The sequence below is a fragment of the Ciona intestinalis genome, chromosome 12 (assembly GCF_000224145.3).
Source record: "Ciona intestinalis chromosome 12, KH, whole genome shotgun sequence".
NCBI classification, from domain to species: domain Eukaryota; kingdom Metazoa; phylum Chordata; class Ascidiacea; order Phlebobranchia; family Cionidae; genus Ciona; species Ciona intestinalis.
Genome location: NC_020177.2, coordinates 3,652,143 through 3,672,139, shown reverse-complemented (window position 1 = coordinate 3,672,139; position 19,997 = coordinate 3,652,143). Strand labels below are relative to the sequence as shown.

General features: G+C 34.8%; 3 protein-coding genes and 1 long non-coding RNA gene across 6 annotated transcripts; 2 read left to right on the top strand and 2 right to left on the bottom strand.

Moving 5' to 3' along the window:
- Nucleotides 1-1,667: 1,667 nt before the first annotated feature.
- Nucleotides 1,668-5,563, bottom strand: LOC100175572 (caspase-3-like). 2 transcript variants are annotated; one of them, XM_002131264.5, is made up of 9 exons: nucleotides 4,779-5,563; nucleotides 4,667-4,721; nucleotides 4,381-4,540; nucleotides 3,778-3,922; nucleotides 3,379-3,557; nucleotides 2,975-3,122; nucleotides 2,639-2,739; nucleotides 2,042-2,191; nucleotides 1,668-1,942 (listed from the first exon to the last, which is right to left on the bottom strand). In XM_002131264.5, exons 1-9 carry the CDS (start codon nucleotides 4,816-4,818, stop codon nucleotides 1,796-1,798), a joined length of 1,125 nt encoding a protein of 374 aa, XP_002131300.2. In that variant the 5' UTR covers nucleotides 4,819-5,563; the 3' UTR covers nucleotides 1,668-1,795. The 2 variants fall into 2 exon arrangements, with proteins under 2 accessions (XP_002131300.2, XP_018669804.1); XM_018814259.2 differs by having other exon boundaries at nucleotides 4,667-4,724; nucleotides 4,779-5,041.
- Nucleotides 5,564-5,585: 22 nt separating this feature from the next.
- Nucleotides 5,586-7,666, bottom strand: LOC100185782 (monoacylglycerol lipase ABHD12-like). Its single transcript, XM_004226747.4, has one exon. It carries the CDS (start codon nucleotides 7,141-7,143, stop codon nucleotides 6,121-6,123), a length of 1,023 nt encoding a protein of 340 aa, XP_004226795.2. The 5' UTR covers nucleotides 7,144-7,666; the 3' UTR covers nucleotides 5,586-6,120.
- On the top strand, nucleotides 7,666-9,859 carry LOC101242627. Of its 2 annotated transcripts, XR_182158.4 has the most exons (4): nucleotides 9,107-9,251; nucleotides 9,340-9,438; nucleotides 9,497-9,560; nucleotides 9,631-9,859. It is a non-coding gene; the product is annotated as an uncharacterized LOC101242627 (long non-coding RNA). The 2 variants fall into 2 exon arrangements; XR_003396411.1 differs by lacking the exons at nucleotides 9,497-9,560; nucleotides 9,631-9,859 and having other exon boundaries at nucleotides 7,666-9,251; nucleotides 9,340-9,439.
- A 939-nt stretch (nucleotides 9,860-10,798) lies between these two features.
- On the top strand, nucleotides 10,799-18,548 carry LOC100180359 (kelch-like protein 28). Its single transcript, XM_002125660.5, has 13 exons — nucleotides 10,799-11,062; nucleotides 11,353-11,476; nucleotides 11,756-11,909; nucleotides 13,352-13,569; nucleotides 13,869-14,018; nucleotides 14,569-14,680; nucleotides 15,051-15,130; nucleotides 15,350-15,563; nucleotides 16,008-16,184; nucleotides 16,528-16,586; nucleotides 16,822-16,941; nucleotides 17,229-17,400; nucleotides 17,908-18,548. Exons 1-10 carry the CDS (start codon nucleotides 10,998-11,000, stop codon nucleotides 16,581-16,583), a joined length of 1,350 nt encoding a protein of 449 aa, XP_002125696.2. The 5' UTR covers nucleotides 10,799-10,997; the 3' UTR covers nucleotides 16,584-16,586; nucleotides 16,822-16,941; nucleotides 17,229-17,400; nucleotides 17,908-18,548.
- The last annotated feature ends 1,449 nt before the right edge of the window (nucleotides 18,549-19,997 follow it).

The following is a 19,997-nucleotide window of genomic DNA, read 5'->3' as shown; positions in this document are numbered from 1 at the left end:
GATTAACCCAATTAAAACCTGCCGTTTATAACTTTGTCGATTGCTTCCGCGGATACGTCTGTTTTTATAACCCATTTGGATTCACTATATGCTGCGTCACTCAACGTAGTATACGGTTATACATACGAAAACACTTGTTTAGACTTAGGCACATATTTCTACCTATACTCATAACACGACAATGCGTTAAAATTTCCCACCTATTTTAAAACGTCCAGCAATGTTCTTACATGCGGTGTAAGCTGTATTCAAGTCAGTTACCGTAACAGCGATCCGTCACACAAAGTGTATTTGCATTTGAATCTCAAATATTGTCCATAGCAAACATAAGAACTTTTTGTCATTGCCACGACATTGCAAAAACGGACACCTGGTTAAAACTTACATGTTTGCCCTTTTATAAAATTTAACTTTGCAAAAAATCATGCATTCACACATGAATGTAAACCTTTCAACTTATTTCATGCAGGCCCTTAAGTATAAAAAAAAAACCATGTTTTGGACAGATTTTCCTGTAAATACTGTTCTGTGTCCATACTGACTATATAGTCAAAACTTTTGCAACAATCTTTACAATACAATATAACCCTGTACACGACCGCTAATAAACGTGACCTACAATACAGTTACTTTATATTAGAAACTTCTATTTACTTTATGTTAAAAACGTCTTCCAAAAAGTGATTAATTTTACCATAATTTTTTATCTTACAGTTTCTGAGCTTACACGTAAAAATATATGGGTGGACGTTGGTCTGTTGGCACTGACATATATAACAGCCCCCTTATAACCGTTTCCTTATTGCAAGACACTTCCTTGTTCGCATGAACTAACTGAATAGACCTGCTGTAGCAGGACGTTGCGAGCGCTCAATGGATGTGATTACAATGACGATTAATACAACAAATTAAGCGTATATAGTTGTGGATGAATCACCTCTGCATATGACAGCAGACAAAACGTTGACACGACCGATATAAGTACACAGCTATAGTTGTTATAGAAACAAACAGAAACATAGAATTTACTTAATATAATACTGGCTCTAGGTCGTATGATATTAAAACTCCATTTTATGTTCATGGTTGTCAGAACACCCGTTGTTGTCGTAGGATGTAAAGAATGGTGAATTTCCACATTTGTTGTTGATTGTTGAGGCTTACCCACACGCCGTATCAGTATTTGATTTATAAAAGCGGTCAATTTTTTTAGGGCCGAGTTAATTCTTGATTAGAAACGGTTGCTTCTATTTTTTGGCAATGATTTTCCCTGGACTATTGATCTTACCCGACACCTTGCGGCAACTGAATATGTCAATCGAGCGCCGTGGTACCGCAGTTAGAGCGGGCGACTATAGAGGTTACAGGTTAAAGGCTTGGCGCTGTCACCATTATGAGAACCTTGTCAACACACATCCAGTGGTTTTTCATGGGTTGTTAAATGTCGATTATTGTGTCAGACAAACATAATAAAAAGTCCTAATTTTCACTTACAAAGTTACACGGCCTAATTAGAGATATCTCTAGTATAGGCCGTGCAAAGTTACAAATGTGATAATTCGAATGTGTCATCGTCACACAGCAATCAGTATCTATTATAAATATAAAAAACAGCCATTTTTTCGCTGCCTGCTTTATGAATCCTCCCAACCCTAATTTTGAACAGCTCAGCCTTGTAGTAATTTATTAAATCAAAGTACGTTTAAAAACCGGCGCCAGTGATTGCTTTAGTTAGTGAAAAAGTCATTATAAAACAGCTATTGTAGCAAAATAGGTAAATCTCGAAGCATGATGTTCAGACTTGAGTTTCGGTTTTCTTATGGCGGGGTGATGGAATAGGTCGCGATATTTCTTTTTCAGTTTCCTGACCCTCATGTGCTATAAAATCGTCATTAGCTTGAGCATTGGCGTTTTCATTTTCTTTTATCGTTCCCTGCGGCTTCTGTAACGGTAGTTGGTTTAAATTTTAAAACAATGCTATTTTTGGAAAGACACAATAAATAGTACATTGGGGTAAGCAGAATATTTGTTTCGTATTTACCTCCTGGCAGATCTTGTTTTTACTTTTCTTGGTAAAAAACAGTTGAGCTGTTAGTTGAGTTGTTATTGAAGGAATTTGTTTCGATTTCTCGTATTTGTAAACCTCACCGTCCCAACCATGTGAAACGTGATGATTCACAACTGTTAAAATCTGTAACATAAACGGTCAGCAACATATATCTATATGTTTATACAGACTAAACGTTTAGGCAGCCGTTTTCTGAATGTACGATTATCCTAGCGTGGCTGGAAGACGTCAGTCGTTAAAACACGGGTGTTCTGTTTCATACACCTAGTGCCAGCTTACAAAGTACCACGTATGTGACCTTTCTATATGACTGACAATTTAAACAACCCATTACCACTGGGTTAGATTATTTTATAACCAATCTAATCGTTCTGTTAATATGTCTTGGCGACAACCTATTTCTATAGGACACACATCCAAGCACTATATACCAATCACGCATAACCCCAAACAAAGCGATTTAATTGATCATAAACGGTGTGTACCGACATATTATACCGGTGTCGGTCTGTATTAGATTTTGGCTAGTTGCCAGTGTCACAGAAAGTTCAATACATGATGACAATATACCTGTAACAGCTCTATATCATCACCCGCATAGCGGTCGAGACAACCACATAACGCTTTTATAAATCTTGAGCCTTCTCTTCTATTTCTCCAGGCACAAAACTCTGCAACAAAATTTGGTGTATTGTATATAACGTCTACTATATTGCTGTATAAATCATGTGTTCTATTCAAATTTGATTTCTAAAACAAATTTAAATAAATTTCCTCTCAGAAACTCGACAATTCGGGTCGCCTAATTCGTTCCGTTGACCTAAAACAAGTTTGTAAATATTGCACGTAAACATATGTGATTTCGTTTAGGCCTTTATTATTGTTTGTACTCAGATTAGTAAATACCTTCCGGTGTAGCATGTGCAATGAGAAAATCTGCTTCTGCTGGAATAGTGAATACTGTGGTTGTCTGCTCTTCGGGAGGTGTACTGTCTGTCACATCAAACTTGTATTCGATCTCAACTGGGGTGCTCCTTTTTTCACCTCTACACGCCTTCAAAAACATATTAGCAAGCTGGAGTAAGATAGGACATGTTTTCATTCGTTTTTATCGTCCTAGTTGGTTGGTAAAAATAGAATACTTACAAAAGTATATAACCGTATCCTCACAACTCCAAAGGCGTTTATTGTTAAAAACCCGATATGTGATGTATATATGCTAACATCCAGAGTAGTCTACTATATTAAAAACGCCGACAATTCGTTTGCATGACACTGCTCTTGCAACAAATTTTGAAATATCGTCTTACTTGAATAAAAAACAGCTTCGGTTTTCCGGCGAGAGAAGGACATCTGCTTGCCTTGAAAGAGTCCAGGATCTCTTTTAAATGAATATCTCCATCCTTTGTGTACAAAACACCATCTGACTCTCCATGAGAGAGAACAACACAAACAAAGCAATCGCAATTTGAATGGTCTTGGTAGGACACTGCGTGGACAAAACGTGTTTGTATAAAACCATATGATACTGAAGTCACTTCAGTATACTATGATAAAGCTGAATCAGGGCGTCGAACAAACCAGCATTTCCAAACCAATGCCACTGGTCATTTTCTCTGCCTATCTCTAACATTTTTGTCTCAGTTTGTGAGTATAGATATAGAGTATGCCAAAATCACAAAATCAGTATGATTTATAATTTATCTTACATTCTTGTAAATGATCTCGGATTTCGTCTGTTGTTTGGTTCTTTAAAACCCTCACGTCTTCAAAGCCAAGTTTGTTGGCTGATTTTACCAACATCTCAACGTCAACCCCAGATCCCTTTCTTGGATGCCTCATTCTATCGAAGTTCTGAACCAAACAGTATTTCCAAGACCACACATTTTTTGTGGCTACGTGATTTGATGAATAGTTATATGCTATACATTTTAGTAGGCTTGCATGGTATGTTACATCACAACTATGCTGCCATATGCATATGTGTATATCGTCTAATGTCTAATCTATTTCAGCATAGAAAATAACGAACTATTCTACTCTGCATGCATATGTACACTTTGACTGTCGATATTTATAGTAGAGTGGGGGAAGATGGGACACCTATTCATTCTATTTTCTCGTCCAATTTGGTAGTAAACAAAGAACATTCAAAGAATTATAAAACCGTATTCTAACAACTCCCATAGACCGCTGTTATTTGTTTAAAACACGATTAGGATATTTGGATATTACGTGCTAAAGGTGTCCCATCTTCCCCTACCCTACTATATATAAACAATTCAGTAATACATTCTCTTTCACTTGTTAACCTCTTGGTTAAACACAACGAATGTTCCTCTTCGTTCATTCTTCATGTAGTATTCCAGCATATGCTGCCTTAGCACGGTTGGAACAAGACCCTTTCCGTCATCGTCATCGTCCTTATAAAAGTCGTCCGAAGAGTTTCTTATTGCATCAATATTTTCATCACTGGACATAAGTTATTGTTTTAACTAGTAGTTTTACGAGTCTATTTTGTTGCTGATTCCCTTCTCACAATGGTTTTAATTAATCTATAACCCTATTCGAAGAGATAAATAAAATGTTCCTATTTACCTCTCTGAAGTCGCATTTGTCTTTACTTCTGACTTATATATTTTGAGGACGTCTCCTGCTAAAAATCTCAGCTTAGTTGTAAATACCCTAACTAACAGCAGCAAACTCTTACCAGCTGGTTTTCTTGGGGTTTCATCACTCATCCTTTCCATTGCCTATAATCGATTTGGAGGTTATATGGCACTACTTTGAACTAGCGAACCAGTTGTACCCATGTGAATCCTGTTCTGTTCTCAGAACGATAAAGGTAACCTGCGGACTAGTTCCTCTTTCAAAGTTGACGTTTTGCTGTTAATTAATCGATAAAAGCAACGAAACGTTCCAGTCTTGGTAAACATTGCGATTGACATTGCGTTGTTTGATCTGTGACGATCTGTGTTGGTTTTTCCGACGAATTTTACTGTTTGCCAAAGTAGCCGGGAGGGGATTATTCAGTCAAGTCGTTTAAAAGATAGAAATACTGCTACCATTGTAGGCGTTTGTGTCTTTGGGCAAGACACTTAATGGGAATAGATCCAACCCAGTGGTCCCAGTCATATGGGTGGTCAACCCAGTCATAGGGGTCGTCCAAATTGATTGGTAACGCGTAAGCACCTATGAGGTGTATGAAACAGAACATCCATATTTTAACGACTGTCGTTTTCCCGCCACGCGACTTGGTCAAGTTACATTCTTTCATTTAAATAGCTCTGGATTAGGATAGATTTATATAACTTTATCTATGCTGGGCATTGAACGCCCGTTATATGTTGTATGTCAATTATACTGGTTTATGTACGGCTTTAGTCTAATTAGTGTAATGGGACCACATAAAACATGAGTGTCGCAACACCTTTTAGCTCAGTGTGAATGTTAGTAGGGCGTATTAGTAGTTATATTAGTGGGCGAGTCCGCCAGAAGCTTGGGTTATAACACTCAATTTTAAGTACAGTTGGTTTATTGCACAAGCACTTTTACGGTAATGTTACATTCAACCATACAACGGGGTCATGTCATATAGTCAAAGTTATGTCTCAGATAAAATAACAAAGAACACTTCTTCATTTACACATCAAACACAAATGTCCTCAAAAGGACCTCAATTTAAGAAGTACCTTTGACTAATATGTTGAAACAATACTAAAGTACAATGCAATATAATATTTCTGCCCTACAAGCTAAGTTTACTGTTGTTTGCAAGCAATATTTGAATATTGTTTTGAATTGTCAATGATAATGTGTCAGTAAAATGGTTAGTTTAATAATTAAATATATTGCACACTGAAATGTATCTGCACATAACGCTACTGTTATAGTTGGTCATTAATGTAAATATGAGGTTTTGCATTACAGAGAAAACAATAAAACAAACAGTAAAGCACATCGTAAACAAGTTAAACTAAGAAATACATTTCATACATTAAAATCAACTGCTTAAAATTTAGCACAATGGAAGTATAAAAGTGCATGCAAGCTTAAAAAGTAGCTGATAAAAACTCTTGCTCAGAGCCAGGTTTGCTGTCTTCAAAGTCAGTTAACAGTGCAGGGAGCTTTGGATACTTGTGAATGTAGTTGTGTCCAAAACCATGGAGTTTTTCGAACGAGTAAAACTTTATAAACGGACATTTGCAAATACCACATGCCTTCATTTCATTGAAAAGTTTTTCACCCAAGCTGTAATCTACTTTAGTGTCATCCATGGCATGAAGCATTAGAACTTTACATTTTATTAAAGGCAGGACTTGTACAGTGGAAAACTGAATACTGTTCCGTTTAAAAGCAGCACAAATTAGATTATGTATGAACTCAGTTGGGTATAAATGCAAAAGGTATCTCGACAGTGGGTACCGGAAAATAGCTTCGCTTATTGAAGTAAATGGTGCTTCTAGAATTAGACCTTCTGGTTGTTTCACCATGGTTGATTGTACTTCTGCAATAGCATGTGTAGCAATTGAAGTGCCTAGTGAGTGACCCCAGACATATATCCTGCACTCAGACTGTGTGTGTTTTACAACCCACTTATAAACAGTCAGTGTATCCTGTACGACTCCATTCTGTGATGGTTTACCTTCAGAATCACCAAACCCTCTGTAGTCAAATGCGATCACATGATACCCAAGGCTCTGAAAAAGCTTAAGAATATATCGACGGTGCCCAAAACCTCGGTGACCTGCGTTTCCATGGCAATAAATTATAACTTTTGAAGCGTTTTGCAAATGGCTGGTGTACTTAGGCTTGATATGCCACATGCCGAGGTTTATACCATCAGAACTTTGTATGGAAGAGTTAGTAACATTTGAAAGGCCCCATTGCTCTGGTTTTGTTAAGTTTAACAGTCGCAATGGGGGACAAATAAAGTTCAAGAACGTCGCCTTTGCTACGATTTGTGGCACATACTTAATGGCTAATGGTACAGCGACATAAAACGCTGCTGCAAGCTTTAAAATGGTGCTAAACTTGAAAAGAAATGAGCCGAAAAGCGTCCATAACGACATCATGGCAGCAAGACGTTATATGGGAATAGCAAAAGATCAACTTGTTAATATAACAACTAAAAAACTGTAGAAACGTATAACGTTGTAATATATAAACGAATAAGACGTACTATTAGTAAAACTGTCTACCATTATGAAATTAAAGCACTTTCTTGCTGTTAGGTATTGTTAGTGTTAAAGAAATTTCAGGCACAAAAGTATTTCGAGTACATAGTATAGCACACTAAACCTTTTGGTCACCATCCTTGATAACTTTATGGGACCAAGTACAAAGCACACTCACATATTTGACTTTTGGTATTAAATGATCATGGACATGTACATTATATTGGTCAACAAATCTTATGTATTTTCTGTATTGAATGCAAGATTGCATAACATTTCGCCTTCAAACCTTACATGTAGTTGAGGCACTTCTGTAGTCGTGTATGCTAAAAGTAAACATAAAATCAGTGCCCTTCACTTTGTGTCTGCTGGATTAATAATTTATTTTCTACCCTTTATAGCTAGTTTTGTTATTCACTGTACATAGTCGTGTTGTAACTAGCTGATAACGGATCTATATAAACGATTTGTCATGAGTTTTGAATCATCTACCGATAAATGGAGCGACTTAGAATTTCGACGTATTGGAATCGAATGCACAAAAAAGGTACAAGATTTTATTGCTGCGTATTATTCACCACGGAATGAATTGTCAAAAGCTGCCAATGCGCCTCTGGTAGAAGCGATTGCTCTGGACAAGGAACGAGCAAAAAATCTATTAAAACACAACGCTTCGATTGGAGTATTTGTAAGAAAATCGGGTAGTCTGGTCGCAGTTTCTCTTAATTCAATTAAAATAGAAGGGGGTGGTAATTCGAGCGTAGTATTAAATGGATCTCCTGATAACTTCACGTTCGAGTGGAACGAAGCTATACTACGTATGCTACGAGTCTTGGAGAAGAACATTTTTCAAAATCTTTCAGCAAAGAGAATATTTTCTGCACATATGATCACAATACACCCTAGTTATTCTAACATGGGTTTAGGAACAATCCTGGCACAAAAATACGAAGAACTTGCAAAGGAATTGAACTGTGATTGTCATATTGGTCATCCAACTTCTAAATATATTCTTTCTGTAGTGAAAAGTCTTGGGTCAACCATACTCCGAAGAATAGACTTACTCGATTACATTGATGACGTGACAGGCCAAAAACCGTTTACCCATGCCAAACCCCCACACGACTTCATTTGTATAAATTATCGTCGTTTGGTTAAACCTAAGTTGTAGCTTGTTTTGATACAGAAGTTTCTTACGATATAAAGTAGGGTAGGGGAAGATGGGACACCTTTTCATCATTCTATTTTCTCGCCCATTTGGTAGTAAACAAAGAACACTCAAAGAATTATTAAACCATATACTCACGAATTCCATAGATCGCTGTTAATTGTTGAAAATACGATCAGAATATTTAGATATCATATGCTAAAGGTGTCCCATTTTCTCCCATCCTCGAAGTAGGAATAAGCTCAGAGTTTGTAGCAGAAAAATGTTGTTTTTTGCCACGTATAATTAGCAGCTAATTATTTAAAACTTAAAAAAATATTTGGCAAATAATTAACAATTACGTTTAACAGTCTAGAACGAAATCGGTATTTTTAAATTCATGGATTCTAATCAGTGAAGAATAATGAATATATCGTACTTATACCTTATATCAGAGTCCGTACGTTTTTAAATATGGATTCTGGTATTCTGCCTTATATAATTGGACACAAGCGAACAAATGCATTGAAAAGCGTGGACTTTTATTGATTTGCACAGCAACGGAACTCCTGATTGCTAAATGAATATTTGCATACAATTTCGTCTTCAAACCTTTTACGTGATGGAGGCACTTCCTGAATTACAAGGATGTAAAATGTTTAAACATCAATACAATGACGTCAATGGAATTCTCGGGCTTTTCCGTTCATTTAAAACTTACTAAAATATCAGTTGATAAGGGTAAGAAGCGCAAGTTTACAAGCATACGACTTGAAGTAAAGATAAGACTAAGAGATGGGACAGCTTACTATTCTACTACTTGTGGTGATTGTGATGATCATAGTTATTGCGCCGACAGGTAAATTGAGAGTTTTTAGTTTGGATTTTTCTATAGGCTATAGTCTGCTATACATTCTGAAGGATAAGTATCATTTGCGTTCTTATAGGCACGGCACAGTCTAGTATGCCGAGGTATTGCACACGACTTTGCAAAAGAAATCGTTATACTGGAAACTACATGAAACAAGTTTGCAAGCGCAAAGATAGTAAGTTGATTGTAATTTGGGAATATGAACCGCGAACTCATAACACTATATTTCTTAGGACAAAAGTGCTACATCTGCCGTTCTGCCTACAAATGCGGGGCCATCTATGATAGGATATTCAGGTACGTAAGAGTGATAACCTATACGCACATATTGATATTTAACAGGTATTTTGAACAACATACCTAACAGATCACCCGAAGTCGAACCACTCAACAGAAAGAAGATTTTTCAGCCGATTCGACAGGACTGATCTAAAACTACAAATCATTAGTTCGAGCATGAACGAACACAAGGCCTATTTGTTATATTATTGTATACCCATATTTAAGGATATTTTTAGTTGTATATTATAGCGTTGGCTGTGTATGTGAATACTATATCGTATTTAAACATGAAATAAAAGGTAAATCAATTGCAACATTTTCCACAATTTTATGAGCACAAGACTAAAAAAAGAGTTTGCGACTATTGTTGCCCCGCCACGCTATAGGCTAAATAAGTTACATTCATTTATACATATAATAGGGTGGGGAAAGATGAAACACCTTTTGCGCGTAATATCCAAATAAAAGTACGAGTATACTTGGAGCAGGCTTTGCGTAACAGCCACGACATGCAACGATAAAGTCGTTTAACCGGCACACGTCCCCTAAATAACTGAACTGGACTGAATAGGGCGCGGCATAACCCGGGCGCTCCTACAATATAAAATTACACAATGTCAAATACTTGTTTTTGAAATCCGGTCCAACAGAAACATAAAGACAAAACGACATCGGCTCATGTTATGTTACCATGGTGGGAAAACTGGTGGAAATGTGCTGCAACAAAAAAGTTTAGACTGCAACAAAAAAGTAAAGACTTAGGAATTTGGCATTTTTGATGGTTTAATTGTTCTATATGGATGAAACGTTTCTATATATAGGTTAATGCTCAACCGCGAGGCACGCCATCGCACCTGGGATAAAAGCCAAATCGAATTTGGTGGTTTATCATTGGTAGTCTTTATTTATCCTTTTAAAAGACCATATTATATAACTCCACCTTAACATTTGGTATATAACTCGAACGAACGAACGACAAGCGGCACTCTCCCCACACAGAAAATAGAAGGCTTTATATAGCCTAAAACATGTGCGCGGACACCAAAACAGGAAGAGATAATTTGTTACACCAAAGAATGGCAGAGTGGAACATCATTTCCTTGTAGTGGTGGGAAATACGCAAGATGTGTCGCTCAAGTTTATATAAAAGTCACAAAATACCGCTATTTAATATTCAATCTTTACGCATTAAGTAAAATTTGGGCAAACTTTGTTAAATTCGTGTTGAAAGCACAGTCAACCGCAACACTATAAATATGCTATGCTGGCACGGTAAGCCGGGGATTCCCCGTCAGCAAAAGCTGAGAATCGTCCTTGGATGAGACGCTATATTCCTTTGTTATTTTGGTATGTGGGCACGTTGTATTGCTAAATATAAAAGCGCAATTACTCGAGTTACTGTATTGATAAATATAAAAGCGCAGTTGCTAATGTATAACTGGAGACCGAACAATGACCGACAAGCAATGCATCCAAATGCATCAGCATTCCAAAAACATGGTCGTTCAATTGAACAGGTAATTACTTATTTTTAATATAAACACCTGAATGGCTATACTGCGTTCAAGGTATAACTGTTGTCGTGTGGGGAAAGACGGGACACCTTCAGCACATAATATATAAATGTACTTATCATATTTTAAACAACTAACAACAGTGTATGGGAGTCGTAAAGATACAGTCTTATATTTCTTTGAATGTTCTTTGTTTACTACCAAATGAAACGAGAAAATAGAATGTAAAGGTGTCCTATCTTTCCCAACCTACTATGTCTATTAAAATTAAACATCAACTTTATTTGTTACAGACAAAGATTGGAAAACACTGACTATTGTGATGTCATAATCAAAGTAGAAGACGTACATTTCTCCGCTCACAGAAGTGTCCTGGCAGCGTGCAGCCCATTTTTTGATGCTATGTTTACATCTAAGGTAGGGTCTTAGTAATTCAGTACTCATAAGTTTATGTAGACACACTGTAGGTTGTAGTATGGGTTACTACCGTTGTAGGCGTTTTTGTTTTTGGGTGAGACACATACTGGCAGTTTCTCCAAGCCAGTAGTCTCTTATGTTGTCAAAATTGTTGGTAATATATAGAAATAAAAATATTACATGCATAGTTGTCTATGTGACACACATGCATAGTTGTCCATTCAATTAATATCTTAAACAAATATTCTATTTCATTCTTAAAGTTAAATTTTCGCCTAGATGGTCGAACAGTTTAAAAAAGAGGTGGAAATCAAGGATGTAAAGAAACATATTTTCAATGATGTCATCAACTTTATTTACACGGACCAAATCGTTTTGTCTGCCGATAATGTCAGGGATGTTTTGCACTATTCTTCATTCCTGCAAATCAAAGGTAGGTGCTGCAATCTGAACACCTTGTTTTTGGCACATAACATATTAATAATATAGACTTTTATTTTTATATTTAAATACAGATTAACTAAAACAACAAAGAAGGGAATTAGCAATAAAACAACAGTCATTAAAAACTTACTAGGGTAAAAACTACCTAATCTAAATTGTCAAATAAAATTAAAAATAGGCTGCTATATTAAATAGTTAATCATTAATAGTACATTTAGGTTTACAGCAGTTATAGGAATCAGTAATTTAAGTTTTATATAAAAATGATACATTTTTGGTATGAGGTACATATTCCAAATCCACTGCATTGTTTTGCAAGCCACTTACTCTGCGAGACATGTTAATACTTAATCCTTGAACAAAAATGTTAAATGTTGCTTGGACTCCAGGTATAAATTACCATAACTGTGTTGTTTACTATCTGGCAGTCATGTGAGTATGCGTGAGTAACTTGTAGGCGTTTAGGAACCACATGTGTCATATTATGACCACTAAAAGTTTCCCTACTAAATATGGAATGTCCTTTTGTGTAAACAGTATCTATGAGTTATAAATTTAATTGTGTAGGTGAACTAAGGTATATGCTAATTTATTTAATTATTAACACTCTTTAATGATGTTTTATCTTGTTCAAATAGAAACATAAATATTATTGAAACTTGTAGCACAACAAACTAAACAAATTTAGCAAACAACAGCGCTCCACTAGTAAACTTTGCAAATCACTCTTGTATACAGTAGGCTACATACGTGACGAATAAAAGCCAAGATATTTTCAGGCACAGCACCGAGCATGTAACACTGTAGTAACAAAACTAATAAACAGCAGAATTTATGCGTCCTACAATAAATGCTTGTCTTAGAAAATTTATTCAACCCTTTTCTTTTGTTTGGCACAGGTATACTAATATCATGTTATCTTTAAATGGTGAATTTCTATTTTTAAACTAGACAGAAAATGGCAACGCCAACAACTTTTTGTTGGGTGTTTGGATTGTTTTAGAATAGTAGCAGTATAGCGTCATTTGTTTTGCAAACAATATCTCAAAATTAAATATTTGTTCTCTCTTTTTGAAGGTTACTTAAGTTTTAACCCTCTGTGTCCTGTCTTGTGTTCGTGTCACAGGGGACTACCACTGTACTTGTGGGTCTAAGAGTGTTTTGGCAAAACACCGCACACCAATTGCTCCAACGCATCGGAACCTTATAAATCCTTTTATCTAATTATCAGCTAAACATTAAAACAAAATAAAAAAAGCCAAAAAAATTATCACATATTAAGTTATATACACGGTAACTCGAAAGCGGGCACGAGGTGTGTGAAACAAACAAAGTCTTCAGACTAAATTATTAAATGTTATGATAACTGGCCTGCCTCACCACATGAGAAAAAAATTTATATATATTCGTTCATATCTTGTTATTTTCTAGATTTACTAGATGCTACAGTGGAATACTTGACCCAAAGCATTTGCCCAGAAAACTGGTTCGTAATTCGTGGGTTAGGTCAGTTGTACACACTGCCTACGCTGGTTTTACAAGCTGAAAAATGCATGCTGCAGAACTTTGATGAGTCATCTCTCCATGAGAGTTTCTTAGAATTAACAGCTACAGACCTGGATTCAATAATTAAGTCTGAAGACTTAGTAGTAAGTTTTACATTCAATTTTGCCAACTTAGTCTATGTTCAAAATTTTAATACATCACCCCTATGCATGGCGCAGTCACAAAAAATAGAGTTCCGTTCTTACATTTTATACCCGAACTTTCAATTATATATATATTTTTTTTTTTTCATTTTATAAGTTGTAGCACCCTGGGTGTCAGGATAATAGGCCAACTCTGGCCCAAATCTCAGAACCCATGGCTTGCTACACACCAGGACCTCACCCATGTAAAAAAAAATACTACATAATAAAAACATTATTCCAAAATGATTTTTTTACAGGTGAGCTCTGAATTTGTTCTTTTACTAGCTTTGATTTCATGGGTTCAGAAAGATGTTAAAAACAGACAACAAAATTTTCTTGCTTTGTTGAAGTATGTTCGATTTCAATTTATTCCAATTGAATATCTCACAAAGACTTTCAGAAAAATGGCAAGTTGGTTATAATCTAAAAATGAAGCACAAAAAATCAAACAAATACATGGGGTAATGAGTCAACTCTGGTCCAAATCCTAGTTCCCCTGAATTGGTGTGCCATAGGACTTTACACTTACAGAATAGAAGGATTGAATCCAGCTGTTATTCTAACTTTTTGTAACAATTCCATAATATTCCGTCCCAAATCTCTAGTCCCATGGCATAAAGAATAGAATAGAACAATACTATTGCCTAAAGTTATACATTAAAACTGTCAAGTGAGCATGGGGTTCATAAAACAAAACACTATTGTTCTTTCTCTGTAGTTGCCCCAGATTAGAACGTGATAATGAATAAGCAAAATTCTTAAATTCAGAGTTACATACATGTTAACTTGTAATTCGGCACGAGGTGTATGAACACCTGTGTTATAACGACTGTCGTTTCTCGGCCACGCAAGAATAAACAAGTTACATTCATTCATTAATTCATACGATAAAACTATTTAAATCTCCTACTAAAAACTTATATATTTCTCAATTGGTCATACATAGTTAACACACAGGATCTTGTAAAAAATTCACCTGAAATTCGCGACTTGATCGAAGATGCTATGTGTTTTCGTGCCGATCCTAATACAAGTATAGCAGAAAAAAAGAGAGCAGGATTTTTGCCAGGTAAAGAAATAGATTTATACTGGTATGACTACTATAATAATTTGCTAGATTATGTATTTTTATAGATTTTTTGTGGTACACCTCATGAAGGCTTAAGAGTAACTATCTATCTAACTTTGATTTTTTATATTATTTATTTTCAGTATGGCTGATAATTTGGACAATCTATTTTTTTGTGATCACTATTTTAGGTAATGACTGGTAATTATGCCACACAAATATGCCTCAAACCTGCTATCCTTAAATAAATGTAACTTATATACCCTCGCATGGCAAGTTTTGAACCCGTAACCTCAAAATTAGAGGCAGATGTGCCAAACATTGCGCCAAGGCACTGGACTTTTTTTACATGATTTGATTTGATTTTTAGATGGTAATATTGCACTTGTTCCATGCATTGGCCTGCCAAGCAAACTATCTCTGCCTGATCAAACTTGGAAAACTATCCCGGTAAAAATTTTAACTTTGGTTCCTCATAAAAGATGTTTTTGCGAAATTTTTTGAGTTTATACCTGTTATAAAAAAGCTTAAACAATGTTATTGCTAAAAAATTTTAAATTTTTAACTCTAAAAAAAACTAAAAAAAAACTTGAAATTGTATTAACCAGCATACAGATACATAAATTCTAGTTTTATTGCTGTTTTCTTTTTAATTTTAAACATTTTCAGTCTCAATCAACTGGAAAACAGCATTGTGCAACTGCTGTACATAATGGCAAGTTATATTGCTTTGGTGGCATTGATGTTCCATTAGAACCACCTCTTGGCTTGACTGTAAAATCGAGTTCTAATTTAAAATGCTTTGATGGGAAATCCTGGGTGCATTTAATAGAACATGGAATGGGCTTAGGCAGTGCAAGGTCCACAGCAGTTATTATAAAAGGTAAATATGATATGAATTAATTAATGTAACTTATATATACTCACATTACATGGCAATGACAGTCATTTTAATTAATAAACGTAAATTGTTTTATCCCAATCTTGCAGGCATGACAAGACCCATAAGAATACAGTTTTTTTGTTTTAAACAACTATTGCCCGCATACAGTTACCACATATATAACTTTGTGACAAATTATTTTTTAACAGTTTCTTTGTTTTAATGTATGGCTGACAAATAAACAACCCGTCATTGACCACAACTATCATGAAATGGCTTGCCCAAAGACACATACACCTATATTGGTAGCAGCATTGTTTAGCATTACCAATAATTGGCTTAAATTGATTCAAATCTTTAGCACTAAACAGAATTTTTCATATTTTCTTAAATCTGATAATACTACACTAATACAACCCATATTTTACATCATATTTTACATAGACACATTATATATCTTCTGCGGCATCAACGAAATGAAATATCTCAACTCAAGAAACTGGATTGTGATGATGAGCAAGAATGTATTATCTTACAACTTGACGACAAAATTCACAACCCCAAAATCTCCATTCAACACTTTAAGAACTGATGCTTCATCTGTATGCATTACCAAAAAAGGTTTGTAGCATTTTTTTGGAAATTTAAATGAAGTAAATGCTGCTGATAGTGGTCTTGTAGTTTACCATGTGTGGTTAACGTAGTCTTTTTTACACAGGTGATTTATTTCATACACTTTGTGCCTGCAAATATGTTACCACATGTGTAACTTGGACACCTAAAAGTACCATTGGATTGCAGATTAATCTATTGCATTTTTTATTCTATATTATTTGAATAATCTAATACCTGGCACCGAGTTGGAGCTGGCATAATTGGCAGCACCGAGCTTCGAACCCAGTATCCTCTAGTTACTGACCTTACAGTGGTAATGTCTTTTTGTAACACCTATTTTTTGTTGCAGATGCTATAATACTTGGAGGTTACATTCAGCAGGATGAAAGCCTCTACAACAAATAGAAGGTTTGCCTAGTTGCAAATTTTTTCCAATGTGAAAATTCTCTTCTATTAATGTGAAAAAAATTAACTTTTAGACAAAATGTATTATTTTAATAAATATTTATTGAATTATCATTGAAACAATGTATTTTGTCTAAAACTTATATTTTAACATATTTTAAAAACCACATTTCTAAAGCTTGTGGCTAAAAGTTCGACAAAAACTGAATTCAATTATTTAATGTGTTTAATATTGCAGCCACATCTATAGTTGAACGTTACGACACTGATTCTAATACTTGGAAAAAACTCCGAAACTTGAATATTGGTCGGGCTTCATGTGCTGCAGCAGTGCTCAATGGAAAAGTCTTTGTTTTTGGTAGGTTTTGTTACATTTTTTCCCATAGGCTATACCATTGAGGGCTCATTCTGCTACCATTGTAGGTTTATGTGTCCTGGGCCAAGACAACAATTATTGCTCCAATCCAGTGGTCACTAATTGGTTGTCCACCTTATCAGCCATACATTAAAAATGGAAAAAAGTCTGAAAAAATATTCGTTTACAAAGTTACATATATGATAACTTGTACTACTGTTGTTGCCACGCTATATAAAGATAAACAATTTAATTTTTTTCATTCATATTTTTTTTCATTTATTTTACAGGAGGATACATGAACATAAACACTACTGTAGACACCTGTGAGTTCATGAATTTATCTGATGGACATTGGACGCTGTTGACTAAAAAGGTTCCCCACCCGCTTGGTGAAACGTCTGCCTGTTGTTTGGAAAACCACATTGTAGTGTATGGAGCACAAATGCACTTGTTTAACAGGTATAATTAAACCTTTTTTTTCTTAAAATTTTTAAACCAAAATTAACATTTTTAATGGTATATTTTAGGTTTCTCGAGATTAAATTATTTCATTTAACTATGAATGGATTTATTTGTTAGTTCTGGCTATATTTACATACGGAACTAAAATACACTTTAAAGGTTTTGTAATAAAAATTGTCTTTTTCTCTATTTACTTTCCTAAAAATTTTCCAAGTATATTTATAAACTACAATGTTAGCAACTATTGTATTCTATTCTATGTGGGTAAGGTCTTTGTCAAGAACCTGGGACTTGTTTCTGACAGGGAAAGTGCCAGCTTATTAGTTACATGTCCACATTTTTTTGGTATTAATTACAATTTGAGGAACCTATAAGTGACTATTGGGTTGTGTTCTTTATGTGTCTTTATACAAAACTGGCAGTATGGGGCTTTGAAGCACATGTATTTTGGTTATAAAACGAGCGCTGTAACTTATATAAATAAAATGGGTTTAACTTTTCCAGGGAGGAGGGAAAGCTGTTCCTTTTCACTCCAGAAATCCAAAGATGGAAGGAAATACATAAGAAACAGCAGAATGCTCTTCATGAAGCAGCTTCTGTTTTTATATTACAGTAGAGGCTGAATATTTTTGATAATTTATTTCTCTTTTTATAGTGATTAGAGTTTAAACTCTAGTTACCCTTTTATATATTTTACATAACCCCATTTGTCTGTGAATTAGTGGTTGGATTTTAGATTGTGAATATATGATATGCTTGATGCTGTTACCAATGTGTGTGTGTGTTTTTATACAAGTTTACAAATTTTTATTTCTTCAATCCAGTGGTCAATAGTCAGTTGCCCATTTTTTATACACAAAAATATCACCCATAAAGAAAAATATGCTGTAAATTGAAGCGGGCATGGGGTGTGTGAAATATGACACCCGTTTAGCCCAACCATAGGAGGTTATATACGTATCATCCACTAATTTAGCTGACTCTCTTTCTACTTTGTATAATTAAAAGTGTTTTTTGTATGTAATGTACAGTATTCCATCTGATTATTTTTATAGAGTTTATTTAAATTTATTTGAATCTTGTAGCGTAGTACAATCTTGACGATTGTTGTACCTTTATTAACAGTAAAAGAGAAAACTGCCCCATGATTGTTACTGTTATTGATGTATATAAGTATGCTGGAACACTGGGGCACTGGGACGAAATTTCTGGTGGCACAAGTACGATGTAGCAGGGGGAAAGAGATGGGTTACCTATAGCACACAAAATATAAATATCCTGATCGGGTTTTAAATAATTATCAAAGGTCTATGGGAGTTGTCAGGATACAGCTTTATAGTTCTTTAAAAAAAAATTGTTTACTACCAAATGCGACGAGGAATAGATTGAAAAATTTTCCATCTTTTTCCACCATACAATATATAAATATTACACACAAAAAAAACATTTATTTTTTGCAGAGACATATGTTAAGGGTGTTAACATGTGTAAATTATAGTAGTGTGGAGTAAGATGGATACAGCATCTAATATTCTGTTTCCTAAATGTGTTTTTAACAATCACCGAAGCTCTTATTTAATCATTAGGATACAGTACATATCTGTAAAAAACGTTTTTCACCAAATGATATTATAAATGGGAATAAAAGTATCGACCATCTTACCCCACCTTACTATATATTCTGTAGCGATGATATACAGTATACACAATAAAAACACATTAGTCAAGTCTTAAAAAAGTGAATGTCCCAGTTAGGCGTGACACAAATGAGTGCATCTGTTTCTTGAAGCTGTATTTATCTCTTGTTCGTTCCAGGAGTAAAAAACTTTTCCAGATGTGTACCCCATCGTGACCAAAGTCATAATCTAAAAAGATATACAGTGTTAATAATAAACCAACACTTGTATAGTCTTATATGTCTCAGGTTTCATAGCCTACCAATCCAAAAGGCCCTTGCTCATATTTAAAAAAATAATTAAAGTACTGTGGGGCAAAATGAAATACTGTTAGCACCCAATTACCGTATTGGCGCATCTACTTATTCTGTTTTGAACAATTAACGTTTTTTTAGAGTCACGGGTCTACGATTAGATATTTATGTGATTATTTTTATTTACTACCAAATGGGACAAAAAAGAGAATAAAGGCACTTCCCATCTTACCCAACTGCTATAAAACAACGGTGCATAACTTATTATATCTGTACAATAATACCATTGTTTTTAAAAACATGCAAAAAACAACACCAGCCAAAACAATTACTTGGACCAATCCATTTAAGTCTTTGTATTCTATCATAAATAAAACTCTTCCTTTCTCAGTCTCTCTGTTTGAAACATGACCAGTAATTTAAAGTTTAAATTTAGTGAACATGAGCCACTGTAAATTAGGCCTATATATGAGCCACTGATATATTGTTTATACTTATAGCCTAGATTAATATATGTCGCTTGTATATATCTGCACAATTTAACAAAAGTGTGCGCATTATAACAAAGCATATATAGGCCTAATTTATATAAAAACATTTATAATCTATATCACAAAATACAGATTGCAGTGACTTGTGCATTGTACATCGATTATATCTTAAT

What these genes read in the sequence shown, in the direction of transcription:
- LOC100175572 (XM_018814259.2), bottom strand. Translation starts at nt 4,818, where the DNA reads ATGGAAAGGATGAGTGATGAAACCCCAAGAAAACCAGCTG. An exon ending in TCGTTGTGTTTAACCAAGAG is followed by an intron (nt 3,923 to 4,380) that starts GTTAACAAGTGA and finishes TGTTTGGTTCAG; the next exon opens with AACTTCGATAGAATGAGGCA. An exon ending in CCGAGATCATTTACAAGAAT is followed by an intron (nt 3,558 to 3,777) that starts GTAAGATAAATT and finishes TTGTCCACGCAG; the next exon opens with TGTCCTACCAAGACCATTCA.
- LOC100185782 (XM_004226747.4), bottom strand. Translation starts at nt 7,143, where the DNA reads ATGATGTCGTTATGGACGCTTTTCGGCTCATTTCTTTTCAAGTTTAGC.
- LOC100180359 (XM_002125660.5), top strand. Translation starts at nt 10,998, where the DNA reads ATGACCGACAAGCAATGCATCCAAATGCATCAGCATTCCAAAAACATG. An exon ending in GAGAGCAGGATTTTTGCCAG is followed by an intron (nt 14,681 to 15,050) that starts GTAAAGAAATAG and finishes TTTGATTTTTAG; the next exon opens with ATGGTAATATTGCACTTGTT. An exon ending in AAACTTGGAAAACTATCCCG is followed by an intron (nt 15,131 to 15,349) that starts GTAAAAATTTTA and finishes AAACATTTTCAG; the next exon opens with TCTCAATCAACTGGAAAACA.